At 35.1% G+C, this 26,226-nt stretch overlaps 1 protein-coding gene across 1 annotated transcript in view; it reads left to right on the top strand.

Moving 5' to 3' along the window:
* ITFG1 (integrin alpha FG-GAP repeat containing 1) overlaps positions 1 to 26,226 on the top strand; it is a 232,075-nt gene that overhangs the window by 185,616 nt on the left and 20,233 nt on the right. Inside the window, exon 14 of the mRNA XM_059999143.1 lies at positions 13,882 to 13,960. Within this exon, the coding sequence (XP_059855126.1) occupies positions 13,882 to 13,960 (79 nt within the window). The remainder of the gene's footprint in view (positions 1 to 13,881; positions 13,961 to 26,226) is intronic.

Genomic DNA, 26,226 nt, shown 5'->3' with positions numbered 1-26,226 from the left:
AGGGGACGTGGGTTCGTGCCCCGGTCCGGGAAGATCCCACATGCCGCGGATAGGCTGGGCCCGTGAGCCATGGCCGCTGAGCCTGTGCGTCCTGAGCCTGTGCTCCGCAACAAACCACCAGCATCAGTGCATCTCCTGGGAACTTGTAAGAAATGCACACTCCTAGGCCTCACCAAGATCTACCAAATGGGAACACCTTGGTATGCAGCCAGTGAATCTATAATTTAATAATCCCTCCAGGAGATTCTGATATATGCTAAAGTCTGAAAACCACAGCACTGGACTTTTAGAAAAGGGATTACTGTAAGCTAACAACCTTGTCTTCTTACACAGCAATTATGTATACTCAGAAGTGGAATTTCATCCAAACGTACATTCTTGCAAATAAATTATTCCTGTAGTTTTAGAATCCTACAGTACACTAAAGAAAATGAATGTTAACTTGATAAATGTTTCTGTTTTGATCAAAATAATTTTATTCACTCGTAGTTCAACATAATTGAAAATGAGATATCACTACCAAAAAAGACATTAATTTATTTGGCCAAAGTAAAAAGATAATAGTGCATACATATTGAGCACTTACTGTGTGCCAGGCACTGATCTAATTATTTTACACATATTTACTCAATCTTTACTTCAATCCGATGAGATAGGTACTATGATTATCCCTAATTTAAGTAGAGGGAACTGAAAGTTAAATAATTTGCCCAAGGTTATACAGAAAATAAATGGAAGAGGAATAATTTGAACCCAGATTCTCTGACTCTAAAAACTACATTCTTAGTTTCAAAATTTGGAGAGCTAATACCTAAAATATTCTCATGACATGAAATATTTGGAATAACTCACAGGCCTTTAAATTTTTGTTTTAATCACCTCAAGCTGCCTTTACAAAATACAATCGGAATTTATTTTCTCACAGTTCTGGAAGCTGGAAGTCCAAGATCACGAGATCAGGGTGCTAGTATGGTCAGGTTCTGTTGAAGGCCCTCTTCCTGGCTTGCTTCTTCTCACTGTGTGCTCACATGGCCTGTCCTAGCTTTGTGCGCAGGGGGAGACAGAGAGAGCAAGTTCTCTGGTGTCTCTTCTTATCAGGACACTAGTGCCATCATGAGGACCCTGCCCTCATGACTCTAACCCTAACTACCTTCCACATATCATCACATTAGTGATTGGAGCTTCATCGTATTAATTTTGGGGAGGCATAAACGTTCAGTCTATAAGAATTAAGAAAAGTATTTCAGAGAAGTAAGAAAGAAGTTATGTGAAATTTTCACAGATGTGTTGTCGTTATTGCTGATTGATATTCCCATAGTTTGCATTCCCGGCATATTAGCTTTTCAGGTTTTCATAAAGGAATTCAAGGTATGGGTATAAATACTTAAACTAGAGGAATTAATTGTTTCAGAAATCCCTAATCCTTTTAAATTGAAAATTCCTTAATGATACAATCACTTCCCAAATAATAAATTTATAAAAATTGAAATTCTTTGGACCACCACTAATATAACCTAGGTATGTAAAAGGTATTAAAAGATACAGCAATACTCCTAGCATCTCTACTGTATTAGAAGAGACACAAAGTAAAAGTTATCCAAGTTTTTGCGCTTGCTGAAGGTATAATCCTATTTACTACATTTTGTACTAAACATTCATATGGAGGTAAATGGCACTATTTAAGGGGGAAGAAAAATCCTGAAACATGTTTAATGCTATGACATAAGGGTTAAGAAACCAAAACACACAGGCACATGTACCAGTCATATCATTTCCATTGGGAAAGGCAGAGTAGGGATTGAATTACTAATTATGTACATGATACAGAGTACCAATTCTCAAACTTCTTGTTCTGAAGACTCCAAATAGTTTTTCTTAAGCGAGTTTTGTTTATCAGTATTACTCTATTTGAAATAAAAACTGAAACAACTTTAAATGTTTTTATTAAATCATTTTAAAACAATAGACCCATTACATGTTGACCTAAAATAAAGTTATTTTTATGGAAAAATAACTATTTTCCAAAATACAAAATGAGTGAAGAGTAACATTCCTTTGTATTTTTTTCAAATCTCCTTAGTACCTGTCATTAAAAAAAAAAAAAAAAGATTCTCATATCTCCTTTTGCATTGTTTATTATTCTTTTGGTTGAAATATTAAAAAAAAAATTTAGCCTTACACAACTGTATAGTAGAAAAAGAGAATATTTCATATCCTGTTCAGATAACTGATAGTATACCAAAACTCAACAGTGGCAGTTACTTAAAGGTTAGTTGTAATGTGGAATTTGAAACTATATCAGTGAACATTTCCAACTCTGTCACATTACCCATTGGTTATTTAGAAGCCTGTTGTTTAATTTCCACACATTTGTGAATTTCTCAAATTTCTTTCTGTTGTTGGTTTCTAATTTAATTCCATTGTCATCAGAAAACATACTTTGTACAATTTCAGTACTTTTACATTTATTAGGACTTGTTTTATGGTCTCGTATATGGTTCCCCTTAGAGAATGTTTCATGTGTGCTTGAGAAGATGTATTCTACTAAAGTTGGGTACAGTGTTCTATACATGTCTACTAGATCTAGTTGATTTCTAGTGCTGTTCAAGTCTTCTTTTTCCTTGTTGATCTTGTGCTTCATTGGTCTATCCATTAATGACACTGCTGTATTTTTAATAATTATAATACTATTCAACAACCATTATTGTTGAATTACCTGTTTCACCCATCAATTCCTTATGTATTTCAGGCCTGTGTTATTAGGTGTATTTATGTTTATAATTGTTATGTGTTCTTGACAGATTGATGAAACTGTCCTTTTTTATCTCTACTAACATTTTTATCTTAAAGTCTGTTTGTGTCTATTATTAGTATGGCTACTCCAGCTCTCATTTGGTTACTATTTCCATGGTATATCTTTTCCATGCTCTTACTTTCAACCTATTTGTTGTTTTTGAGTTTAAAGTGTCTTTTATAGACAGCATACACTTGGATCATGTTCTTCTGTCTATTCTGCTAATCTCTGCCTTTTGGTAGCACTATTTAATCCATTTACATTTAATATAATTACTAATTAGGTAGATTTATCTCTGCCATTTTGCTATTTTGTTCCTTATATGTCTTATGTCTTTTTTCTTCCTCTGTTCCACCATTACTGCTCTCTTTTGTATTATATATTTTCTAGAATTTGATTTTAATTCCCTTGTTTTTTGTACTCTATATTTGAAGTTATTTTTTTAGTGTTTCCTCTCAGAATTACAGTTTCCATTGTAACTTAGAAAACAATATACTCCATATTAATACCAACTTAGTTTCAGTAGCATAAACAGGCTTTGCTCCAATATGCCTCAGTTTACTCCCCCCTCCTTTGTGCTTGTATTTTCATACATGTTACATCTTCATGCATTGTGAGCACAACAACATGGTTTTTTCATTATTACTTTATGCAGTAATGTTTTAAATTAGATAGGAGAAAAGAGCTACAAACAAACATACATTTATAGCATCTAGTAAATTTACCTATAGTTACCTTTACTGATACTTTTTATTTATTTCTGTGGATTTGAGTTCCTGTCTACTTTCAGTTCAGCCAGAAGAACTCCCTTAGTATTTCCTGTTAGTTAGGTGTGTTAATAATAAATTTTCTCAGTTTTTTTCTCACAATGTGTTAATTTTCCCTTCATTCTTCAAGGATAATTTTGCTACCTTTTAGATTTCTTGGTTGACTGTCTTTTCCTTTCAACACTTTAAATATTCATCTTACTGTCTTCTGGACTCCTGGGTTTCTGATGAGAAATCAGCTTTAATCTTATTCAGGATCCCTTGTACATAACAAGTTGCTTATGTCTTGTTGCATTTAAAATTCTCTCTTTGGCTTTCAGCAGTTTGACTATGATGTACCTTGGTGTGGATCTCTTCAAGTTTATCCTACTTGGTGTTCATTGAGCTTTTAGATGTGCAGTTTCATGTATTTAATTAAATTTGGGCAGTTTCAGACATTTTCACATCACATATTCTTTCTGCCTCTCCTCCCCTCCTTTCCTCTGGGACTCCTATTATTGTTGATATTCTTGATGGTGCCCCACAGGTCTCTGAGGCACTGTTCATTTTTTTTATGTTTCTCATTTTACTTTCTGTTTCTCACACTGGATAATCTGAATTGACATATCTTCAATTTTATTGATTCCTTCTTTTGCTAATTTAAATCTATTGAGCCTCTCTAGTGAATTTTTTTATTTCAGTTATTGTACACTAGAATTAGTGTGGGATTTTTTGTGTGTATGACTTATATCTCTTTATTGATACTCTATTTTGGTGAGATATTGTTCTCATAATTTCCTTAAATTCTTTACATGATTTCCTTTACTTTCTTTGAACATATTTATAATAGCTGATTTAAAGTCTCTACCTAGTAAGTCAAACATCTGTGCTTCCTTGGGGGAAATTTCTATTGACAGCTTTTTTTTCCCTTTGTATGAAACATACTTTCCTGTTTGTGTGTCTCATAATTTTTTGTTGTTGAAAACTGGACATTATAAATAATGTGTTCACCCTGAAAATCCCCCCCTTAAGTTTGTTGTTATTGCTGCTGTTTGTCCAGTGAGTTTCCTGGATTATTACTATGAAGTCTTTATTCTTTATTGTATATAACCATGAAATCCTTATTCAGTAAGTTTTAATTGTCAGCTGTGAGTGGACACAGTTTTTCTTAAATAAAGGATTGAGAGATTAGGGCCTTCTCAGTTCTTTTGTCTGAAAACAGGTTACACACATGTGTGGACTTCTAGATTCCCAGGAATATATCAGAGGTTTTCAAAGTCCCCTTTGAACATCTCATTCACATTCCAGGAATATGTCGGAGCTTTTCAAAGTCCCCTTTGAACATCTCATTCACATTTTTCCTTTTAAGATTTGATCAACCACTTATTAGCCCAAATTGATATCACTGTCTCAGGCAGCATCAATAAAAACAATTGCTAATGATTGTTTTTAATAAACTTCCAGTTTGATAGAGCTGTTCACACTGAGCAAGCTCTCAGTCTGGCCAAATAAAGACAAATATTGAGACTGTAGCTTTTCAGGGAACTGCCAGACAAGTCAAATAGTGATAATTCTCTGAGGATGGAACATTAGGGAGATCCACCCCTCCCTTTGCTGCTAAGCTGTTCATTTTCAAAGCTCCCTTAGTAGCAAAGCTATTGGTCTTCAGGACTACTTCAGAGCTGGGGAGGGGTTATGGGAATAAGGCAGATTAAAAAACAATAAACACTGTTTTACTGAGATTCAGTCGTTTTTCTTAGATACTCCTTGATTCTTGCAAAAAAAATTTAACAATTTTTGACAGTGTTCTTATTTCTTTTATGTAGACTTTTTTTGGTCCTTACTAGATCTAGAAGTGATTCTCCCCTACTCTATTACTTCAAAATCCATTGGTCTGTCTTGTACTTTAAATGATCTTTCATGTATGCATGGTTTTGTAACATCATGCATTGGCCATTTGGAAAATATTGGTTTACTGAGGTATGCATATCTTCCCAATTTTAACACGTTTCATCACATACTATTTTAAAATCACATTTGTTAATATCACTGCTGATCCCATAAGTAAAGTTTTTAGGTTTTAATGTGTCAGGCTCATGGTGGTGGATACAAGGCTTCCAAAACTCAAATTTCATTTATAAGCTCAAATTTTATCAGTAGCAACAAATACTATCAATTATCGTCCCAAAAGTGACATTCAGTTTGTCATTTTCAAGAGAATGTTGGCTGATACCCAAGTCTGAATAACCATAGTTTAGTGCCACTGCTAATTACCAACCCTTTTACCAATGGGATTTTTGGACTCCAGGGGTCTTTGCACCACATTTTGAGAGAACCACTTTGTAGAGGAATCAAGTCTGGATTTCTGGACCTTGTCTTTTAATATCAGAATGACTGGTGCATGGTGAGAAGTTAACTTCAGCTTTAGGACTCATAACAGACACTTGCTTACCTGATGTTTTTAATTGACTATAGGACAAAAGAGAAAAGCCTATATACATCTGTAAAATAAGATACTATGAATAGGAGTATGAAATTTTCCAAATGTGAATTAGAAAAAAATATTCAAGAATATAATTGGGAAGGTTCACAAAAAACAATACTTATAGCCCAAGATACCAATCTTCCAGTACATAGACTAGACTATGGGTAATAAAATAAATTTGAGGTTATAACACTCTGATAAATATAGCCTCATAAGTATTATCTCCAAGCCTCATTGCAATGAGACAGGTTTAAAATGTTAAAAGGCATACCCTATTACAAAGAAGCAAACCTAGGAGAGATGAAATAATTTATGTTAAGAAGTGTATACCACATTAGCAATGTTTGTTGCTAAGCATGTGAAGCAACTTACAGCTGGTGGGAGTATAAACTGGTAATACCACCTCAGTAAGAAAAAGAATAGGCACTACCTGGTACAGTTGAAGATACATATATCATATGACTTTACAGTTCTGCCTCTGGGTACATAACCCCTGATAAATGTTTGCACTTGTACATCAGGTGACATACATAAGAATGCAGTGTTTATCATGGCAAAAAAATAAATGGGAACAAGCGTGATCAACAAAAGAATGAAAAATATTTATGCTATAATCATACAGTGGAATACTTTACAGCCGTGAAAGTGAACTACAGCTACTCATCCTTAATCATGGATGAGTCTCAAATTAATGTATTTTTTAAAAAGTCACAGAAGGATACATATAGTATTATTCCATTTACATAAAAACTTAAAATAGGCATAACCAAATATATTTTAACATTTATGTATATGATAAAACTTATAAAGAAAAAAGTAATAATTGCATGAAGAAGATAGTTGAATAGAAGTTAAACTATGAAGTTAACTGTGATTTGCTTTAAAACTGCATATATATGCAGGAATCAAGATAGCAGAGTAGAACTTGGAGCTCACCTGTCCCCACAAACACATCAAAATTACATCTACCTGTGGAACAATTCCCACAGGAAACTAACTGGAAACTAGCAGAAGAACTCCTAGAAAACCAAAGCTGCAAGAAAGATCTCCGTGGAACCGGGTAGGATGGGGAAAAAAAAGGCATTGGGTTGGGACCTGCACCCCTGGGAGGGATCTGTAAGGAAGAGAAGGTCCACACAGGCCGACCCTTGCCCTGAGGAGCAAGCTAGTTGAGCCACAATCTCGGCATTCCAGTCCTGAGGTCCTGCATGGAGGAGACAAACCCCCTTGCCTGCTGGGAAGTCTGCTGAGATGGACAAAAGGGCTGGAGAAGCCTAGACTCTACTCATAAGGAGTGCACATGTGCTGGCTTGCCAACTATCAGGGCAGAGAGAGCCTTGCACTGGTGGCTGCCACCTTGCTGCCCTTTCCAACTGAAAGGGGCAAACACCCCAGCCCCACTCACTCCACACCACAGCTTGGCATGAAATCTGGGAAAAGATTCAGTCTAGCTATGCAGAGACAGACTGGGGCACAGAAATATTAAAAATCATAGAAGAATACTATGAACAGTTATATGCCAACAAGTTGAACAACCTTCCAAAAAATGGACACGTTTCCAGAAACATACAGCCTGCCAAAATGAGTCAAGAAGAAACAGATAATTTGAACAGACCAATCACTGGAAGTGGAATAGATTCTGTAATTAAAAGAAAAAGAAAAAACTCCCAGCAAACAAGTCCAGGACCAGACGGCTTCACTGGGGAATTCTATCAAGTATACAAAGAACTTACACCTATCCTCCTCAAACTATTCCAAAAATTGAAGAGAAAGGAACACTCTGAAATTCATTCTATGAGGTCACCATCACCCTGATACCTAAACCAAAGACATTACAAAAAAGAAAATTACAGACCAATATCTTTAATGAATATATATGCAAAAATCGTCAACAAAATATTAGCAAACCAAATCCAACAATACAGAAAAAGGATCATACACCATTATCAAGTTTGAGTCATTCCAGGGTCACAGGGATGATTCAACATACACAAATCAATCAATGTGGTCCACCACATTAATAAAAGGAAAGACAGAAACCACATATATGATCATCTCAATAGAGGCAGAAAAAGCATCTGACAAAATTGAAAATCCATTCATGATAAAAACTCTCACCAAAGTGGGAGGGAATGTATTTCAACATAATAAAAGCCATTTATCACAAACCCAGAGCCAACATAATACTCAGTGGTGAAAAGTTAAAAGCCTTCCCACTAAATTCAGGAACAAAACATGGATGCCCACTCTCACCACTTCTATTCAACATAGTATTAGAAGTCCAAGCCATAGCAATCAGACAGGAAAAAGAAATAAAAGCTATCCACATTGGAAGGGAAGAGGTAAAACTGTCACTATTTGAGAGGACATTATACTCTATGTAGAGAACCCTAGTGTCTCCACAGAAAAACTATTAGAACAAATGAATGAATTCAGCAAGTTAGCAGGATACAGGATTAATATATAGAAATCTGTTGCATTTCTTTATACTAATAATGAAATATCAGAAAGAGAAAGTTAAAAAAAAATCCCATTTAAAATTACATCAAGGGCTTCCCTGGTGGCGCAGTGGTTGGGAGTCCGCCTGCCGGTGCAGGGGATGCGGGTTCGTGCCCCGGTCCAGGAGGATCCCACATGCCGCGGAGCGGCTGGGCCCGTGAGCCATGGCCGTTGAGCCTGCGCCTCCAGAGACTGTGCTCCGCAGCGGGAGAGGCCACAGCAGGGAGAGGCCCGCGTACGGCAAAAAAATAAATAAAATAAAATAAAATTACCTCAAAAAAATAAAATATTTAGGAATAAACTTAACCAAGGTGGTGAAAAACCCATATGCTGAAAACTATAGAACACTGATAAAGAAACTGAAGATGATTCAAACAAATGGATAGATATCCCGTGCTCTTGGATTGGAAGAATTAATAATGTTAAGACAGCCATACTGTCCAAAGCAATCTGCAGATTTAATGTGATCCCTATCAAAACACCCATGACATTTTTCACAGAACTAGGACAAATAATCCTAAAATTTATATGGAAGCTCAAAAGACCCAGAATTGCCAAAGCAATCCTGAGAAAGGACAATAAATCTGGAGGTATAACCCCCCCAGACTTCAGACCATACTACAAAGCTAAAATAATCAAAACAACCTGGTATTGGCACAAAAACAGACACACAGATTAATGGAATAGAATAGAGAGTCCAGAAATGAGCCCAACCACCTATGGTCAGTTAATCTACTACAGAGGAGGCAAGAATATACAATGGAAGCTGGAGGGACCAAAAGCTAGTACAATAGCCTTTGCCTCCCTCCTCAGCTTCTAAACTTATCAGACGCAGGTGAAGAGAGGAAGAAAGAAAACCAGAATATTCCTGGACTACAAGAACCTGACCAATCACTGACAGCCACAAGCCTGCTGCCTCCACTGCATCCTGTCTGCATGTGATGGGTGTGCTCCTGATTTAACGCCTCTCTCTCTCTCCCCTCCCCCCCTTTTCTTCTTCCTCTTCCCCTTTCTCCTCCTCCTCCTCCTCCCATGCCCCCTCTGCCTTCCTCCTCCTTTTCCTCTTCTTCTTCACCTCTCTCTCTCTCTCTCATTCTACAGCGTGCTGTGGGTTTGTGCTAATAAATTTGAGAATGTTCGGGTTCTGTCCTCTCAGAGTGACAACCGGACAGAGGAGGAATCACAGAGAGGTTTCATATCAATTAAGACCTGTGTTGAGTATCTCTAAAGAACGGTCCAAAGTGAGCAGTTCTTAAAGACTCTTTCCTGGGGACAACAATGGGTTACGGTCCATCCTGTCTCAAGAACTCCTGATTAATAAATGAATCCAGGTCCCACCCCACCCCAGAAACTGGGTGGGCTTTTTTTTTGCTTCCTGAAGCTCCCACCAGTCCATTGGCTTCAGGGAGTGCGTGTGCTGTGGGAGGCCTCCATCCCATCTGAAGCAAGGAAAGTAACGGCCCAACACAAATTCTTCCAACAGGACTCTTTACTGAACATACACACTACCCCAGGAAGAAGTACCAGCATGGAAAACTACTTTAAGTCACAGAAGCCGAAGGAGCTAAAATTTAGCATCGCACAGTTTTCTGTGAGATGTATGTGCAGGATCAGCAAGCATGGGAAATTGGAACCAACCCCTGCAGGGATTGCCTTGGGCTACAATCCAATTGCCTTGGATTCTATAAGAAAAATCCCTTTGAGAGAGCGTCCCATTCAAAATTTATTCATATGTAGCTTAAAAGCCACCCAGGTTGTCCTATCACCTGCAGCAATTATTCACATGCAAGGGAGCCAAGAAAGCATATCCTACTTTGAAGGTCAAAGAATCCCAAAAATACAGGAAAGGTGTGTTTTGGGGGACAGTGATAATAGTGTTCAATTTGTGGGATAAGACCAAATTATAAAGTTGTTATTTTAAAGGGCTTTTAAATGCTACACAGGTTGAACTGCCAGCATCCTGAAGAATTATAAATACAGCTTCATGTTTTTGTGAAAATGCCATATATTCATTTCAAAAAGTGCTTGGTTCCAGTTTTATTATCAGTGCCTGTCAGTACAGCACGATGTTTAAGAGTGTGGACCCTGAAACCAGACTACCTACGTTTGATTCCTAACTGCTACTTACTAGACATGGGGCCCTGTGCAAAGCCCTCATTTTTCTCATCTCGAAAATGGATAAAACAGACTGTTGAGCCAATGCATATAAAGTTGTTACTACTGTACCTGGCATACTGTAGATGTTCAATAAACTTTGGCTATTATTATGATTGTTTCTAGGAATCTAAAATTCTCAGCATATTCACTGAGATCAGGGTAATACTAAAGACAGTTCATTGAGACCTGGTAAATGCTATAAATGCACAGTGAATTCTTCACTTAAAGCTCTACCAATATTCAGTGCCTGAACACAATCCTCACTTCTCTAGCTGGGACACTGCGTTTTGATGGTATTTGATCATGACATCAGAAGAGACTAAATTCACAGAAAGACTTAGAAATTCCACTTGCTCGTAAAATAGGATAACTGAATAAAAAAAGAAAAGTATAAAATTTATTTAGACTTCCACACCAACTCTATTTTATCCTCCAAAAGGAGTGTTTTAGGGTCAATTTCACTAAAAATTAAATTTATTAAGGGAGATAATTCAAGCAGTTATGCTAATTAACAAGTGTTAGAGCCATAAGATTAGACAGTTAGCTTAACACTGTCTATGTTGTCCAGATAATTAGATGAAAACTTTCCTTTTATTTATTCCATTAGCCCAGCTAATTTATGGTAATTCCCTATAGCCTTCTTGCCTATAGATTTATTTTATGGATCTAAGAGACCTAGATTCTATATAAAAATTAAACAACTGGGGATTTCAGAAGCAACATGAAAAATATATATATGTATACAGTAGAGAAAAGACAGTCTCTTCAACAAGTGGTGTTGAGAAAGCTGAACAGCTGCATACAAATCAATTACAACACTCCTCAAACCATACACAAAAATAAACTCAAAATGGCTTAAAGACTTAAATATAAGACATGACACCATAAAACCAGAAAAGAACATAGGCAAAACATTCTTTGACATAAATCATAGCAACATTTTCTTAGATCAGTCTCTCAAAGCAAAAGAAATAAAAAGAAAAACAAATGGAAACTAATCAAACTTAAAAGCTTTTGCACAGCAAAGGAAACCATCAACAAAATAAAAAGACAACCTATATAATGGGAGAAAATATTTGCAAATGATGTGACCAACCAGTACTTAATTTCCAAAATATACAAACAGCTCATACAGCTCAATAGCAAAAAAACAACCCAATTAAAAAATGGGCAGAAGACGTAAGTAGACATTTCTCCAAAGAAGACCTACAGGTGGCCAACAGGCTCGTGAAAAGATGCTCAACATCACTAATTATTAGAGAAATACAAATCAGAACTACAATGAGGTATCACCTCACACCAGTCAAAATGACCATCATCAAAAAGTCTACAAATAGTATATGCTGGAGAGGGTGTGGAGAAAAGGGAACCCTCCTACACTGTTGGTGGGAATGTAAATTGGTGCAGACACTGTGGAAAACAATATGGAGGGTCCTTAAAAAACTAAAAATAGAACTACCATATGATCCAGCAATTCCACTCCTGGGTATATATCTGGAAAAAATGAAAACTTTAATTCAAAAAGATACATGTACCCCAGTGTTCATAGCAGTACAATTTACAATAGCCAAAACATGTACAATAAATAACCCAATCAACAGACAACTGGCTTAAGAAGATGTGGTGTATATACATACAATGGAATATTACTCAGCAATAAGAAAGAGCGAAATATTGCCGTTTACGGTAACATGGATGGTCCTAGAGAATATTATACTTAGTGAAGTAAGTCAGACAGAGAAAGACAAGATATCATTTCTATGTGGAATCTAAAAAACAATACAAATGAATCTATATAAAAAACAGAAACAGATTCATAGACGTAGAAAACAAACTTAAGGTTACCAGAGGAGAGAGGAAGCAGGGAATTTTATTCAATATCTTGTTTTTAATAACCTTTAAAGGAATATATGGGAAAAAATAGCTGAATTACTATGCTGTACTCCTGAAACTAACACAATATACTTCACTTTTTCAATTATACTTTAATTTTTTTAAAAACATGCGTATCTAAAGAAAAATGCTTTCTTTTGCCTATCTACAAACAGCAATATAGATACAGAATTTTGGTAATTCTTTCATGGAAGTAGTATGTTGTACAAAGCATAATATTCTTCTTTCTACATAAAAGTACTTCATTAACAAGTTTGCTTTTATTTTTTGTGTGATAGTCTATTATGAAACTTATTCAATTAGTAATATCTTATGAGTAATTCCATTCTTGTAGCAACCTGTTTTCTCATGGTCATTGAAACAAATGGATTTCTAAAGTTCTTAAAATATCAATCAGGTTATTCTAGAATCAATGAAATTAATTAATTTCTTGTCTGTCATCTTGAAGGAAATCATTTGTAGTGCATAATTAAACTATCTAAACTTCTTTATTAACTTTTCCCTACTTTATTGGGAAGCACAGTAGAATTTTTAATTCTGCAAAGTGTTCAAAGCATTTCTTGATCATTTTCTCATCTCTTCTTAGGATACCCATTGCAGACATTGGTTTCTTTGTACCCCATTTAATTAACTTTGATTTCTAAAGGGAATAAATCATTGTATCAAGGTGTGAGGAATGTTCCAGAAATAGGGAACAATACACAAGTTGGAGATAAACCTCACCATTGTAACTAGGCTCTGCCAGTGATGTTTTCCTTGAGTGGAAAATAATGTATTCTCTAAGTCTAGTGCAGGAGATAAAAATGTTTTGGAACTACTCAGCAATATTTTTTATTCTTTTATGATTATTATGGATGGATTTTATTTATTTTTGAGAAATTTTATTTATTGAGAAAATGTAAACTATGCCCAGTCTGTTCCAGAAGGGAAAAGCAATGCTATGTTCAACAGAAATGTCATAATAAAACTATTCCAGGTGGGACCAAAAGTCGTAAAGAAAATTTTGCCTAAAATATTCATCCTTATGTAATAAGAAAAAGACATGATTAGATCTTAGAAATATCTAATAAAATTAATGAACTGTATAAATACAACTATCAAATCATTTAAAGTGTTAAGAATTTTCTACTAATACAGGGTGTTTTTAATAGATAACACTGGTTATCTATTTATGAACATGTTCTCTAAGTAACTGCCATCTATGTAAGAATTTTATGGAGGAGTGTTTACTTTTTGTAATAGATTTGCCAGAAACTTCAAATGATGCACTTACTTTCCAAGGCTTAACTATTTCTTTGTTATTGCAGCCCTTTGGAGTGAATCAGCCTGGACCTTATATCATGTATACAACTGTAGATGCAAATGGATATCTGAAAAATGGTTCAGGTAAGACTTGATATGCATAATAGCACCTTTAATCAATATATTAATGAAGTAAACTGGATGACAAAAATTATCATCATGTTTTCACATTCTTTATAAAATCTTCACTTTTTATATTATATGTTGTCTTTCTGTATACTTACATCAGTAGATTACAAAAGGTCCTCATGACAAATATATTAACATTAAATTCTTCGTATATCCCTGTTGTATGGAGCCACATAATTATCCTTATTTTTCAGTTGAAGTAACAGAGAGATTGGGAGCATTTACTTCAGTTATCTTGATCAAAGTATGAAATAGTAAATTAGTTAACAGAGCTTGTCTTAGAAGAAGTAAAACTTAGGACTCCAATCTACTCCTAGATTAATCCTAGCTTCTTCATATGTGGACTAGAAAACTAGAAAATCCTAGTTTTTTCATATGTGGAATATTATACAGATTTATATAATATTATGTAATCATATGTTTTGATATATGATTATAAAGAAAAATCTTGTTTTACATTTGAATAAAGGGAAATGCAATCAATCAAGACAAAAGGGAAATAAGACTAAGCAAAGGATGTCTGATCTTGACAGATGGCTAGCTGGCTGAGATACGATCCAAATCACCATAAATACAACTGTGAACATTTCAATTCTCTCAGGAGGAAAAGGAATCCTCACAATTCATATGCTTCTTTGAGAGTGCTAGAGTCCTAACCATGAAGAAGTACATGTAAACAGAGCTACTGTTACTCTCCATTGTTAAATGAACTAAAAAAAGGGAAGAACTCATTATATAGCCATTTTCATTTTATATAATGGCATAACATAACATACCAGAGTGCATTTCCTTTTAAGCTAACTGTACACATGTAATACTGCCATCATGCTACTGCATCAGCACAGAAACATTCCATGAAACAAAAACTGAAAAATTCAAGGAGAAATTTACAGACTCAATTACAGCTTACCCTTGAACAACATGGGAGGTTAGGTACGCCAACCCTCTGTGTAGTTAAAAATCTGCCTATAACTTATAGTTGGCCCTCATTCCTCCGTATCCTCCAGTTCAACCAAGTGTGAATTGTATAGTACTGTAGTATTTACTATTGAGAAAAATCTGCATATGAGTGCAACTGTGCAGTTCAAACCTGTGTTATGCAAGGGTCAACTGTATAGTCAAATACATTAATGTACCACTGTCAGTCAAGGAAACTTAAAATAAATCTGGATATAGTTGATTTGAACAAATTACTTATTTACATTTTAATTCATATATATATTAAACTGTATATAAAAGATTCCAGGACCAGCGGGTTTTATTTTTTATCAGTTAACACTTTGAGACTTTCAAGATGCACATAATTTTAGTTCTAGATTAGATGTTTCGGAATGCAGGGGGAAAAAAGATCAAGTTACTTATTTCATTTCATGAAGCTAGTATAACTTCATAAAGCTAGTATAATTTTATGGCTAGTATACAAAGCCATTATACCCAAAAGCAAAAACTTAGCTGACTGGTGAATTATCAATCAAAACTGCTATCTAAAATACTAACAATTTAAATTCATCTGTATTTTGAAAGAATTACTTACTTAAGACCATCAAGTAGGTGATTACCTCGGGAATGCACTGATGGTTTAAAATGGGGAAAATTTCTTTAATATCATAACAGTAAATCAATTTTTTAAAGATTTGCCTCCCTCTTTTTTTTTCATATAATGTATATTATGTAAATCTTTCCATGTCTGTTCATCTAGCTAGTCCTAATTTTTTTTAATTGAAGTATAGTTGACTTATAGTGTTATATTAATTTCAGGTGTACAACATAATGAATCAATATTTTTATAGATTATATTCCATTTAAAGTCATTATAAAATATTGCTTACATTTCCTGTGCTGAACATTATATTCTTGTATCTTATTTATTTTATACCTAGTAGTTTTTAACTCTTAATTCCCATCCCCTGTCTTGCCTCTCTCACCACCACTCTTCCCTCTGGTAACCGCTAGTTTGTTCTCTATCTGTGAGTCTGTTTCTGTTTTGTTGTATTCATTTGTTTGTTTTATTTTTTAGATTCCATATATGTAGAAACATACAGTATTTGTCTTTCTCTATCTGACTTACTTCACTAAGCATAATATGCTCAAAGTCCATCCATGTTGTTGCAAATGGTAAAATTTCATTCTTAGTTCTAGTTTCTTTTGGAATTGTTTTGTATGTAGATACAGTAACTGGATAATTTGCTGGGGGGGGGGGTTTCAATATAACAATACAACAGTAAAGATCTATGTGATATATTTTTGTGCAGTTAAATGAATAATTCTCACTTCATAGAAAAAATCTAGAAAAATACTCATCAAACTGTAAACATTTATCTTGGAAGACCAAGATTTCAAGAGATTCACTTCCTATTTGGTACATTTCTATAACTATTTACTACTTTTAGTCCTTTTTATTTTTTTATTTTATTTCATTTTATTTTTTTTGCGTTACGCGGGCCTCTCTCACTGTTGTGGCCTCTCCCATTGCGGAGCACAGGCTCCGGATGCGCAGGCTCAGCGGCCATGGTGCACGGACCCAGCCGCTCTGCGGCATGTGGGATCTTCCCAGACCGGGGCACGAACCCGCATCCCCTGCTTCGGCAGGCGGACTCTCAACCACTGCACCGCCAGGGAAGCCCCCTTTTTATTTTTAAAAGATAAATTTTACAGCAAATTGAAACCTACCAAAGATTAGATATAGAAGATATTTTTTAATCAGTGATTGTTGTTCACAATATATATTTATTGAATCTCTGCTACAAACTAGGCATTGGTACCTAGTAGGATATCTTATTAGATGCTAAAAACCCATTCAATAATATTCACTACACATTGCTGTTTTTTTAAGTAAATGGAAAAATATTTCCTTAGCATGATTGCTTTTTAATTTACTCCAAAACAATAATGGAACATTGAGTTTATTCTCACTCAATTATATATTTACTTCTTCCCTGGATTAGGAAGGAATTTGTAAGCATAAACGCAAAGTAGAAAATATCTGTAGAAAAGATAAATGCATAAATCAAATGAACGCATACATTTTCATTGCAAAAAATCATAAACAAAGATAAAAGACTATAGCAAACTGGGAAAATCTAAATGTCTAACAATTGAGAAATAATAAGTTATGATATCTTATAATAATTTCCAGCCTACAAAATATTTTAGAATAATTTTTGATGAAATGAACAGATGTTTATGGTATAACACTTGGGAAGGAGGCACATCTGTGTGCGTAATCCAAATTGTGTGGGTGTGGGTGTGGAGTTTTTAAGTGAACCCATGTATAGGAAAAATATAGAAAGAAAATGACATAGAAACGTTACCGGGAATACCTCTTGGTTGTGGGATTTTGTTCTTTATTTTTTGCATTTTAGTTTATACACTGATCATATATTGCTTTTAATTTGAGAAATATGTTAATAATAAGTAATCATAAATATTTTTAAAAGATTTCACACATATGCTATATTTCATGCATAAATATATGTTCTAAACAGGGAAGTGGCACTTAATTTAATTGATTTAGGAAGTACTATTATGAAAACCTGCCCCAAATTTTAAAGGATGAAAATTACTAGTTTAAATGTTAATTAAGCATGTTGAAGTCTAAAGAAAAATTACTTGGTTAAACTATACCTTCCAACCCATACAGCCCCACTAGTAGAGAACTTTCCACTCTACGAAGAGAATGACCACATATGAATACTTCAGAAACTGTAACCCTGGTTTTCTTATAGAGCAGCTAAAGGTCACTACTCATTAGTGGATCATGAAATGAATTTAATGGGTTCTGTTAAGGGCTTTTTATTTAAAAGAATAAAAGGTAGAAAATATCAAGTGTATCCTACATTTAGTATTGTTTCACGAAAGCTTTATTTTAGGGTTTGTGTATCTGTGTCCTTACTGGGTGGTGACATAAAATGTAGTTTTTACTGTGGGCTGTGATCAAAAAAGTTTGAAAGCCACTGCCAGAGACAATAACATGCCTTAGTGTTATTCAAAAAAGGCCTGGCCTAATTATCCTTTCTGCTTGTAGACAGATCTTATTGTTACCAAATACTCTGTGGTCTTACTCCACTTCCTAGCAAAGCGTGAATAGCCAAATGTTATTAGACAGTTATATTACAGAGGAGTCATTAATTTTCTAAATAACCATTTACTACTCTTGTAAATTAGCCAGAGACCTGCAATAAGTACCCGAATTTCCTAAATAATATTTAATAAGAACTTAGTAGATAGGAGCATGTAGGGCAAATTGTATGGATTAGGGAGTTGTTGGTCATTTCTAAATAGTAACACTATTAGACCAAGAATTGTTTTCTACCTCTTAAATTGCTTATTTGGCCCTGCTGTTATAAAATCATTTCCCTTTAGTCCTCTAATGTTACTATTTGTTAACATATCTGAGAAAAGCGTAAGTAACCTTTAACTACTGTGCACTCTTCATCATATGCTTCAAATATAAGAGCAGTTAAAATGTATGGTAGACTGATATGAAAGGGCAAAAAAGCATTTGGATTAGGTATAACAAAATTCATATTGATGGTAAACATTAGATTATTGAGAAAAAATGATTTGTTGTAACATATAAGCACATTGTCTTTCTATAATTTTAACCTTTCAGGTTTCTCCATTTTAATCAGTAATTGTCAATTACATCTTCCAGTGTCAAAACACATTTTATTCTTTATGTTCATTTCTCACAAAACACATTTTATTCTTTATGTTCATTTCTCATTCTTTATGTTCATATTCTTTATGTTCATTTCGCATATTTTCTGAAATTATCTTCAAAGTATAGTCATGTTCCATTATTCCACACATAATTATCCGTAAAAGAATTTTTTTAGTCTTGAGTCATTTTATTTTAATTACTCATCACATTTTAAATTCTCATACCCAAAAATTTTAGCTTGAGCAATACTTATTCAGGCATATTTTTGTGTCAAAAATCATAATTCATAACAAGATAATGGAAATAGTTGTTATGCCCTGCTGGATTATCCATGGCATTCTTCTTATCTGAAAGAATGAATTCTTGCAAGAAGAATCATTCCCTTTCCTTACCTCACACCAAGTAAAGACTTCACAGGAATAGTCAAGTCCACAGAGATAAAGATGAGGGCATGGCGAATAATGATTTTTTTTTTTTCACTGCAGTGAAAGAGAGAAAGGGAAGGAGGGAAAATATGGTATAGTTCTAAGCAGTACTGATACATCCTCTTCATTTAATTGTAAATTGAATTAATTAATTACAAGAAATACAGAGAGTCTGAGAAACTGTAAGGAAGTTTACAAATTATTCAGCTATTCAGCAATTAGAAATCCCATCTACACAGATGCAAGTGGGTCACAGTCATATTCTGGAAAACCGAAAGAAAGAAAATAAGAAACTGTAGTGCCGGGCTTCCCTGGTGGCACAGTGGTTAAGAATCTGCCTGCCAATGCAGGGGACACGGGTTCAAGCCCTGGTCCGGGAAGATCCCACATGCCGCGGAGTGGCTGGGCCCGTGAGCCATGGCCGCTGAGCCTGCGCGTCCGGAGCCTGTGTTCCGCAACGGGAGAGGCCACAAGGGTGAGAGGCCCGGGTACCGCAAAAAAAAAAAAAAAAAAACCTCATAGCAGCCAAAAAACATTTTTAAAAAAAGTATAAAATATATTCATCATCCTCAAAAAGTCTGTAATTTATTTGGAGAGTAAAAACAAGAAAAAACAAGATGATAAGCCATTAATTAAAGATTTTTAGAAGACTAGTAACTTTCTGGAAGATGACTGACTTCACTATTCACAGGCCCCTTCTATAAGACTTAGGTGTCTAGAGTGTGGAGTCTTAAAAAAAGACTAGGATTCCATATCATTACCTATAAGACTTCGTAAAAATTTGATATCCTTCTCCTTATTTGCCTGGATAACTGAACATGACACTTTGCCAGGTGCTATGAATGTGCAAAAATATCAAGACGTTGTTACTTTATATTTCAAATATCAAGAACTTTATATTTCAGGAGCTAGACATAGGTTTTTGTTTTGTTTTGTTTTGCGGTATACGGGCCTCTCACTGCTGTGGCCTCTCCCGTTGCGGAGCACAGGCTCCGGACGCGCAGGCTCAGCGACCATGGCTCACGGGCCCAGCCGCTCCGCAGCATGTGGGACCCTCCCAGACCGGGGCACAAACCCGTGTCCCCTGCATCGGCAAGCGGACTCTCAACCACTACACCACCAGGGAAGCCCGACATAGGTATTTTAAAGTGTCTTCTTAAATAGTAATTACAAAGCAATAAGTATCAAATTAATGGCAACAATAAGTACAATAAGAACTCAAAGAAGAGGCCATTGTGGACTGACAGGTGACATTTTTGTGAAGGAAGTCTTCCTTTGAAGGATTGGTGTATAATATGGATCAGAAATGAACAAGAAGTAATATAGATTTAGCATTAGCAAAGTCAAAACATGAAAAATGTAATTTTATTCGGAGCAACACAAAAAGGAAATAATTTGACAGTCAATAAAGAAAATCTTGTTCTGTTTTTTAAAAACAACACACAAATGCTATAATATCTTTGAATATTTTCTTTTTATTTTCATAAGTACATTGAGGAAAAACTCTAGTATCCTAGACAGATATCCCCATTGGTTTTATGTAGTTGCTTTAGTGTTTTTGTATAGCTTGGCAAATGGCCTGGAATTTAGTATAGATTGGTCTTTACACAAAATATTTCTTATTTTAAAATTTAATTCAGTGAGCAGTTTACTAACCATTATAATACATTTTTACTTAATTGTGTACATTTATAAAAAGTAGCAATTTAAAATATGAATGCTACTTAATTTATTTCAAGATTTTATATTTTTTTAAATCAATAAACAATGTAAAATAGGCCTGGTTGCCCATTTCTTGAAATATATTTTAAAATAAAGAAAAGAAAGAAGAAACAAATGAATGAAAAATCTCTGTTTAACAAGTACGGTACTGGGACTTCTGATTTCCGGTCCAACATGTAAAGAGCTTGGAAATCATACTCCCATCCTCCCTTCCATTCCCACCCCTGCCCCAGCCAAATGATGACCAAAATGAAAATCAACAACTCTTCTTAGATCCATTAGAGAATTGAAGACACTGGGCAAACCGCAGCCCCCAAAACTGGAAAGACAGACAAATGCATAAAATGGCAGCTTACCAGAGCAGAAGCCACAGCTAGGGCCAGCCACTGGCAGGAACACTTAAAGGGTAATTCTGGGGGCTCAGTTTGAGACTAGTTTAAGAGATTAAAAACTCCTACCTTTGGGGACCCGAACTTTCAATATTTTTACCTCTGTGAGCCACACAGGTTCTCAGGGTCAAGATCTAAGAAAAATCCTCTTGTGCTTCTGTCAGGAGAAAGGGGGAAAATAAACATTTTCAAGTACTCCCAGAGCTACAGTTCTTCTTAACAAAGGCCTGCCCTCAAGGGAAATTATTTTATGAAAACCTAACCAACTTTCCTTTTTACCAGAGCCTAACTGACTTGGTGGTAATGAATATCCAGCTCTAGCCCCCTTAATTTAGTCTTCCTGTCTCACCTTCATAGGTGAGAGGGGAAAAGACCTGAGAAGCACTTATGAAAGTCACAGCCCAGGGTCATAGGCTCACTAAAAAACTGAGACCTAATCACAGGACTAGAGAACACTTACCCGCCCCCTACATCTTACCACCACATCAATCAGGCTCCTATAAAACAACAGGGGAGCAAGGTTCAAACCCTACTTAAAAAGGAAACCCAAAGATAACAGAAGAGACAAAAACAAGGACACTACAGGAAATTTTAGCCTCCGACACCTACAGCTACAGCAACCAGTAAATGCAATCTAATTCATAGCCAGATAAACATAAAACCTCACACTAAAGACCTGTTTACCTTAGTTCTTTTTGCTTGATACATCATGTCCAGCTTTCAACAAAAAATTACAAGGCATGCTAAAAGGCAAAAAAACAAAACAAAAAACCCCCACATTTTGAATAGATAAAGCAGGCATCAGAACCAGACTCAGTTATGACAGAGATTTTGGAATTATAAGACTAAGAATTTACGGTAACTATGATTAATATCCTAAGGGCTCAAATGGAAAAAAAAAAAAAGGAAATGCTAGAAAACAAAAACACTGCAACAGAAATGAAGAATTCCTTTGATTGGCTCAGCAGCAGCTTGTACATGGCCGAGGAAAGAATCAGTGAGCTCGAAGATGTCAATAGAAACTTCCCAAACTAAAGAGCAAAGAGAAAAAGGAATAAAAAATATAGTTTATCTTAATGAATATTGAAGTGCAAACTGCTACACTAGTGGCCCCAATGACTCATAATATAGTCTCCTTCCACATTGACTGTGCTTAACCAAGGGGACATCAGCAAACATGACACAAGTATAGCCTTGATAAGCTCTTAGACTTTGAGACTTACCCTCTTGGGATGCTGCCCTGAGATCTGCCCAGTCTAGTCACCTTAAGAATGAACGATTGTAAGGAGAGATGCCTTCTCGGGCCTCCCAGCTGACCTGCCAGCTGAATGCAGCCATGTGAGTCAGCCCAGCCAACCCACAGAATCATGAGAAAGAAACTGGTATGGTTGTAAGCCACTAAGCTTTGAGTTGGTTTGTTATACAACAATAAATAATCACTAGAAGGAATGTATTCTGTTTGCTTAAGAGCCAAATATAAAAGAATTTACAGAGATGAACCTGTCAACAGTATTAAAAAGGTATGTTTGAGAAGTGCAGACTTGAGTAGACAGTAAAGGGAAAGAAGTGGAGAGAAGGAGAAGTTGAAAGCTTAAGCGTTTAAGAGAATGTGCTTACTGACATTTCACAACTTTAATCACGTCCTCTAGGAAAAAGGTACATGTGAAATAAGTGACTTTAGTAAAGGAAAAATTCAAGGTATATTTGTGTTTTGTGTATGTTGATAGCCAAGAATTGCATCTAGGTCTCTCCAAGTTGACTAACATGTGACAGATACCTAGTCTAATAAACATTTGTTTATTAGACTAATAAACATTTTATTAGTTTAATAATAAAATAATTATAATAAATATATTAGATATATTAGACTAATAAATAATAAATAATATATTTATATTATTTATATATTATAAATATATTGTTTATATATATATAATATATATATTATATATATAATATATATAATATATATATTATATATATTAGATATATTAGACTAATAAATAATAATAATAATTAGACTAATAAATAATAAATAATAATTATAATAAATATATAAATATATTAGACTAATAAAACAGTTTATTAGTTTATTAGTCTAATAAACATTTGTTTATTTATAAAAATAACCTATCTTGCAATTTGTAACTAAAAACACTGCCTCTCACCTTCGATTTATAAAGTAGCTATGTGTCTTTTATCCCTATTTCAGAACTAAACAGTTTTACTCCCTTGTGGTTTTCGTCACCCCCAAAAAACACAGCTCATAGCAAAATGCCGTGGCCTATGGGTTTGCCTCTCAAAGAGGTATAGATCTCCAACTTGAAAAATAAAGTGCACTAAAGCACAAGCCAAGCTTTCCCATTTAGCTAATTTATACCACACAGTCCACTTTGGAAACCAGAGTTTATCTTTTTAATCCAGAGAGTGACAGCTGGAACATAATTGCACATAACCTCAGAAAAGTTTACCTCCTTAATACAACTCTGTACAGGAGCACTGACCATTAAATTAGACCTCCACAGGCAATAGCACCCAATGCAGTTTGGCTTTATGAGAGTTGTAGATTTATTTTATTGTTTCCCTTTGCATTATTTTTTCATGCATTGGCAATGGCTTTTATCATTCCTTCATTAGGTGCTATGTGCATTAAGCTCTAGAAAAGCAATTATCAAAATCAAACTACTCAGTTTCTCAAAAAGTTAAGCATAGAGTTACTGTATGAACCATTAATTCCACTCCTACGTATATTCCCAAGAGAATCGAAAATATATGTCACACAAAAACTTGTACATTGATGTTCATAGCAGAATATTCATATTCATAATAGCCAAAAAGTGTAATAAGCAAACCAAATGTCCATCAACTAATAAATGGATAAACCAACTGTGGCATATCAATACAATAGAATATTATCCCATTAAAAACATGAAGCATGCTATAACATGGATGAACCTTGTAAAACATTATTCTAAGTTAAAGAAGCCAGATACAAAAGGCTGCATATTACATGATTCCATTTATATGAAATGTCTAGAATAAGCAAATCCATAGAAATAGAAAGGAACTTGCAGGTGAGGGTTACCAGGAACTGGGCCAGAGAAGAAATAAGAAGTGACTGCTAATGGGTCCAGGGTTCCTTTTTGCGGTGATGAAAATGTTCTGGAATTAGTGGTGACAGTTGTACAACCTTGTGACTATACTAAAAACCACTGAATTGTACACTTTAAATTGGTGGACTTTGTGGCATGTGAATTATATATCAATTTAACAAAAGGAAAAAAACTACTCACATTCTAAATTTATAGCTGGGAAGTAGGTTGACAGGTAAAGCTTGAACCAGTGTTCTAAGCTTCCTGATTTATTCCAAAAGAGAAATCAGAAAAACTTCTATGAAAAAATGATGTTATACTGTTTTTCAGGAACTAATATCAAGTTGAAATTCAACCTAAGAAAAAAACAGAAAATATGAGGAATGATTATATAATAATAAAAATAACAAATAACATTTGTAGTTTTGCAGTTTTAAAAGCATTTTTATATACATTAAAAGTTAGGGCTTCCCTGGTGGCGCAGTGGTGGAGAGACCGCCTACCGATGCAGGGAACACAGGTTCGTGTCCCAGTCTGGGAAGATCCCACATGCCGCAGAGCGGCTGGGCCCGTGAGCCATGGCCACTGAGCCTGCGCGTCCGGAGCCTGTGCTCCACAACGGGAGAGGCCACAACAGTGAGAGGCCCGCATACCGCAAAAAGAAAAGTTAAGTACTGTTGTTGTAATTGTCTCATAAAACCCATTCAGTAGGTGGTATTGTAATTCTGATTTTATAGATGAGGAAACATTCAAGTTGTATTTTTCTGTTGTTGTATGTTTAAGCATCCCCAGGTCAAGATTTGTCTTTTTCATCTCTGTAAAAGGCATACAGTGTGCATTCAGCAAAAGTTAAGGTGAATGAATAAACAAATTAAGGCTTAGGGAGGGCAAGGGACTTTCTAAAGATCAAACAAAGCAGTGTGGAATACTGTCTTTGGCATTCAAATCCTGTGTGCTTTCCATAATATCACATCACAGGTCTCCTGTGTTAAGGAACACATTTGTTCAAGTTCCAGCCTTTAAGCTGATATCAGTTATTTTAATTCAAAGCCAAAATGGAGGTCTTCAACAGCAGTCATTGATATGACATATTATTAGACCTCAAAGAAAACTAAAGTTAAACAACTGTACAAACTTTACTTTGTTGTTTACTACCAAACCTTCAGGTTAGTAGAGCAGACATTTACCAAGTGCCTGATATGTGTCAGCCACTATACTGGGCCCTAGGAATGCGGCATAGAAATGATTAAGTCACTAGATTGGAAGCACCTAAGCACCTCTTCTTATGGAACTATTTTCAGTCTAGTAAGAGGTTCTTCCACATATTTCATCACTTTATCCTTGTCAGTTATCTAGAAGCTGAGTTCAGAAATAAGTCAGAATACTCCAAAGGATTAAGTCGGACGTCAGTGGATTCCTTTACTCTCCATTATAAGCCACCTATTGACTACCAGGAAAAGAAGCCAACCATTGTTTTAAGAAAATTTCTATAAATTGCTACAATCCTAACTTCTGAAATACAGGAATTTAGCATTTAGGCATGTAGCTTCATGAACTCCCTATGTAGTGTTCACTTACTATAATACAGGCTCTTTCTTCTGGATCCACATTCTATAGCACCTGGTAACACCACATATTTTTAAAGGTATTAACTACTTTCTGTACATGGATTATGCCTTTCTATGAAGACAGCCTATTTCTTGTTCTTAAACTGATTACTAAGTAGGACTGTTAAAAACCAAGGTGTGTTTATATAGCGACGTTAAATTAACATGTCTTAGATTTATAATTTGATCACAGATTAAGGTGCTTCTCCAGTCAACAGAGTGCCTGATATATAGCATGGTGCTTAATATCTATAGAATAAACAAACTAATTAATCACAGAATTAGTAAGTGATTAGTGAGAATCCACTTACACTGGAAGCTAG

Source organism: Delphinus delphis, chromosome 20 (genome assembly GCF_949987515.2).
Source record: "Delphinus delphis chromosome 20, mDelDel1.2, whole genome shotgun sequence".
NCBI classification, from domain to species: Eukaryota; Metazoa; Chordata; class Mammalia; order Artiodactyla; family Delphinidae; genus Delphinus; species Delphinus delphis.
The sequence above is the reverse complement of the archived record's forward strand: the minus strand, read 5'-3'. Positions and strand labels throughout refer to the sequence as shown.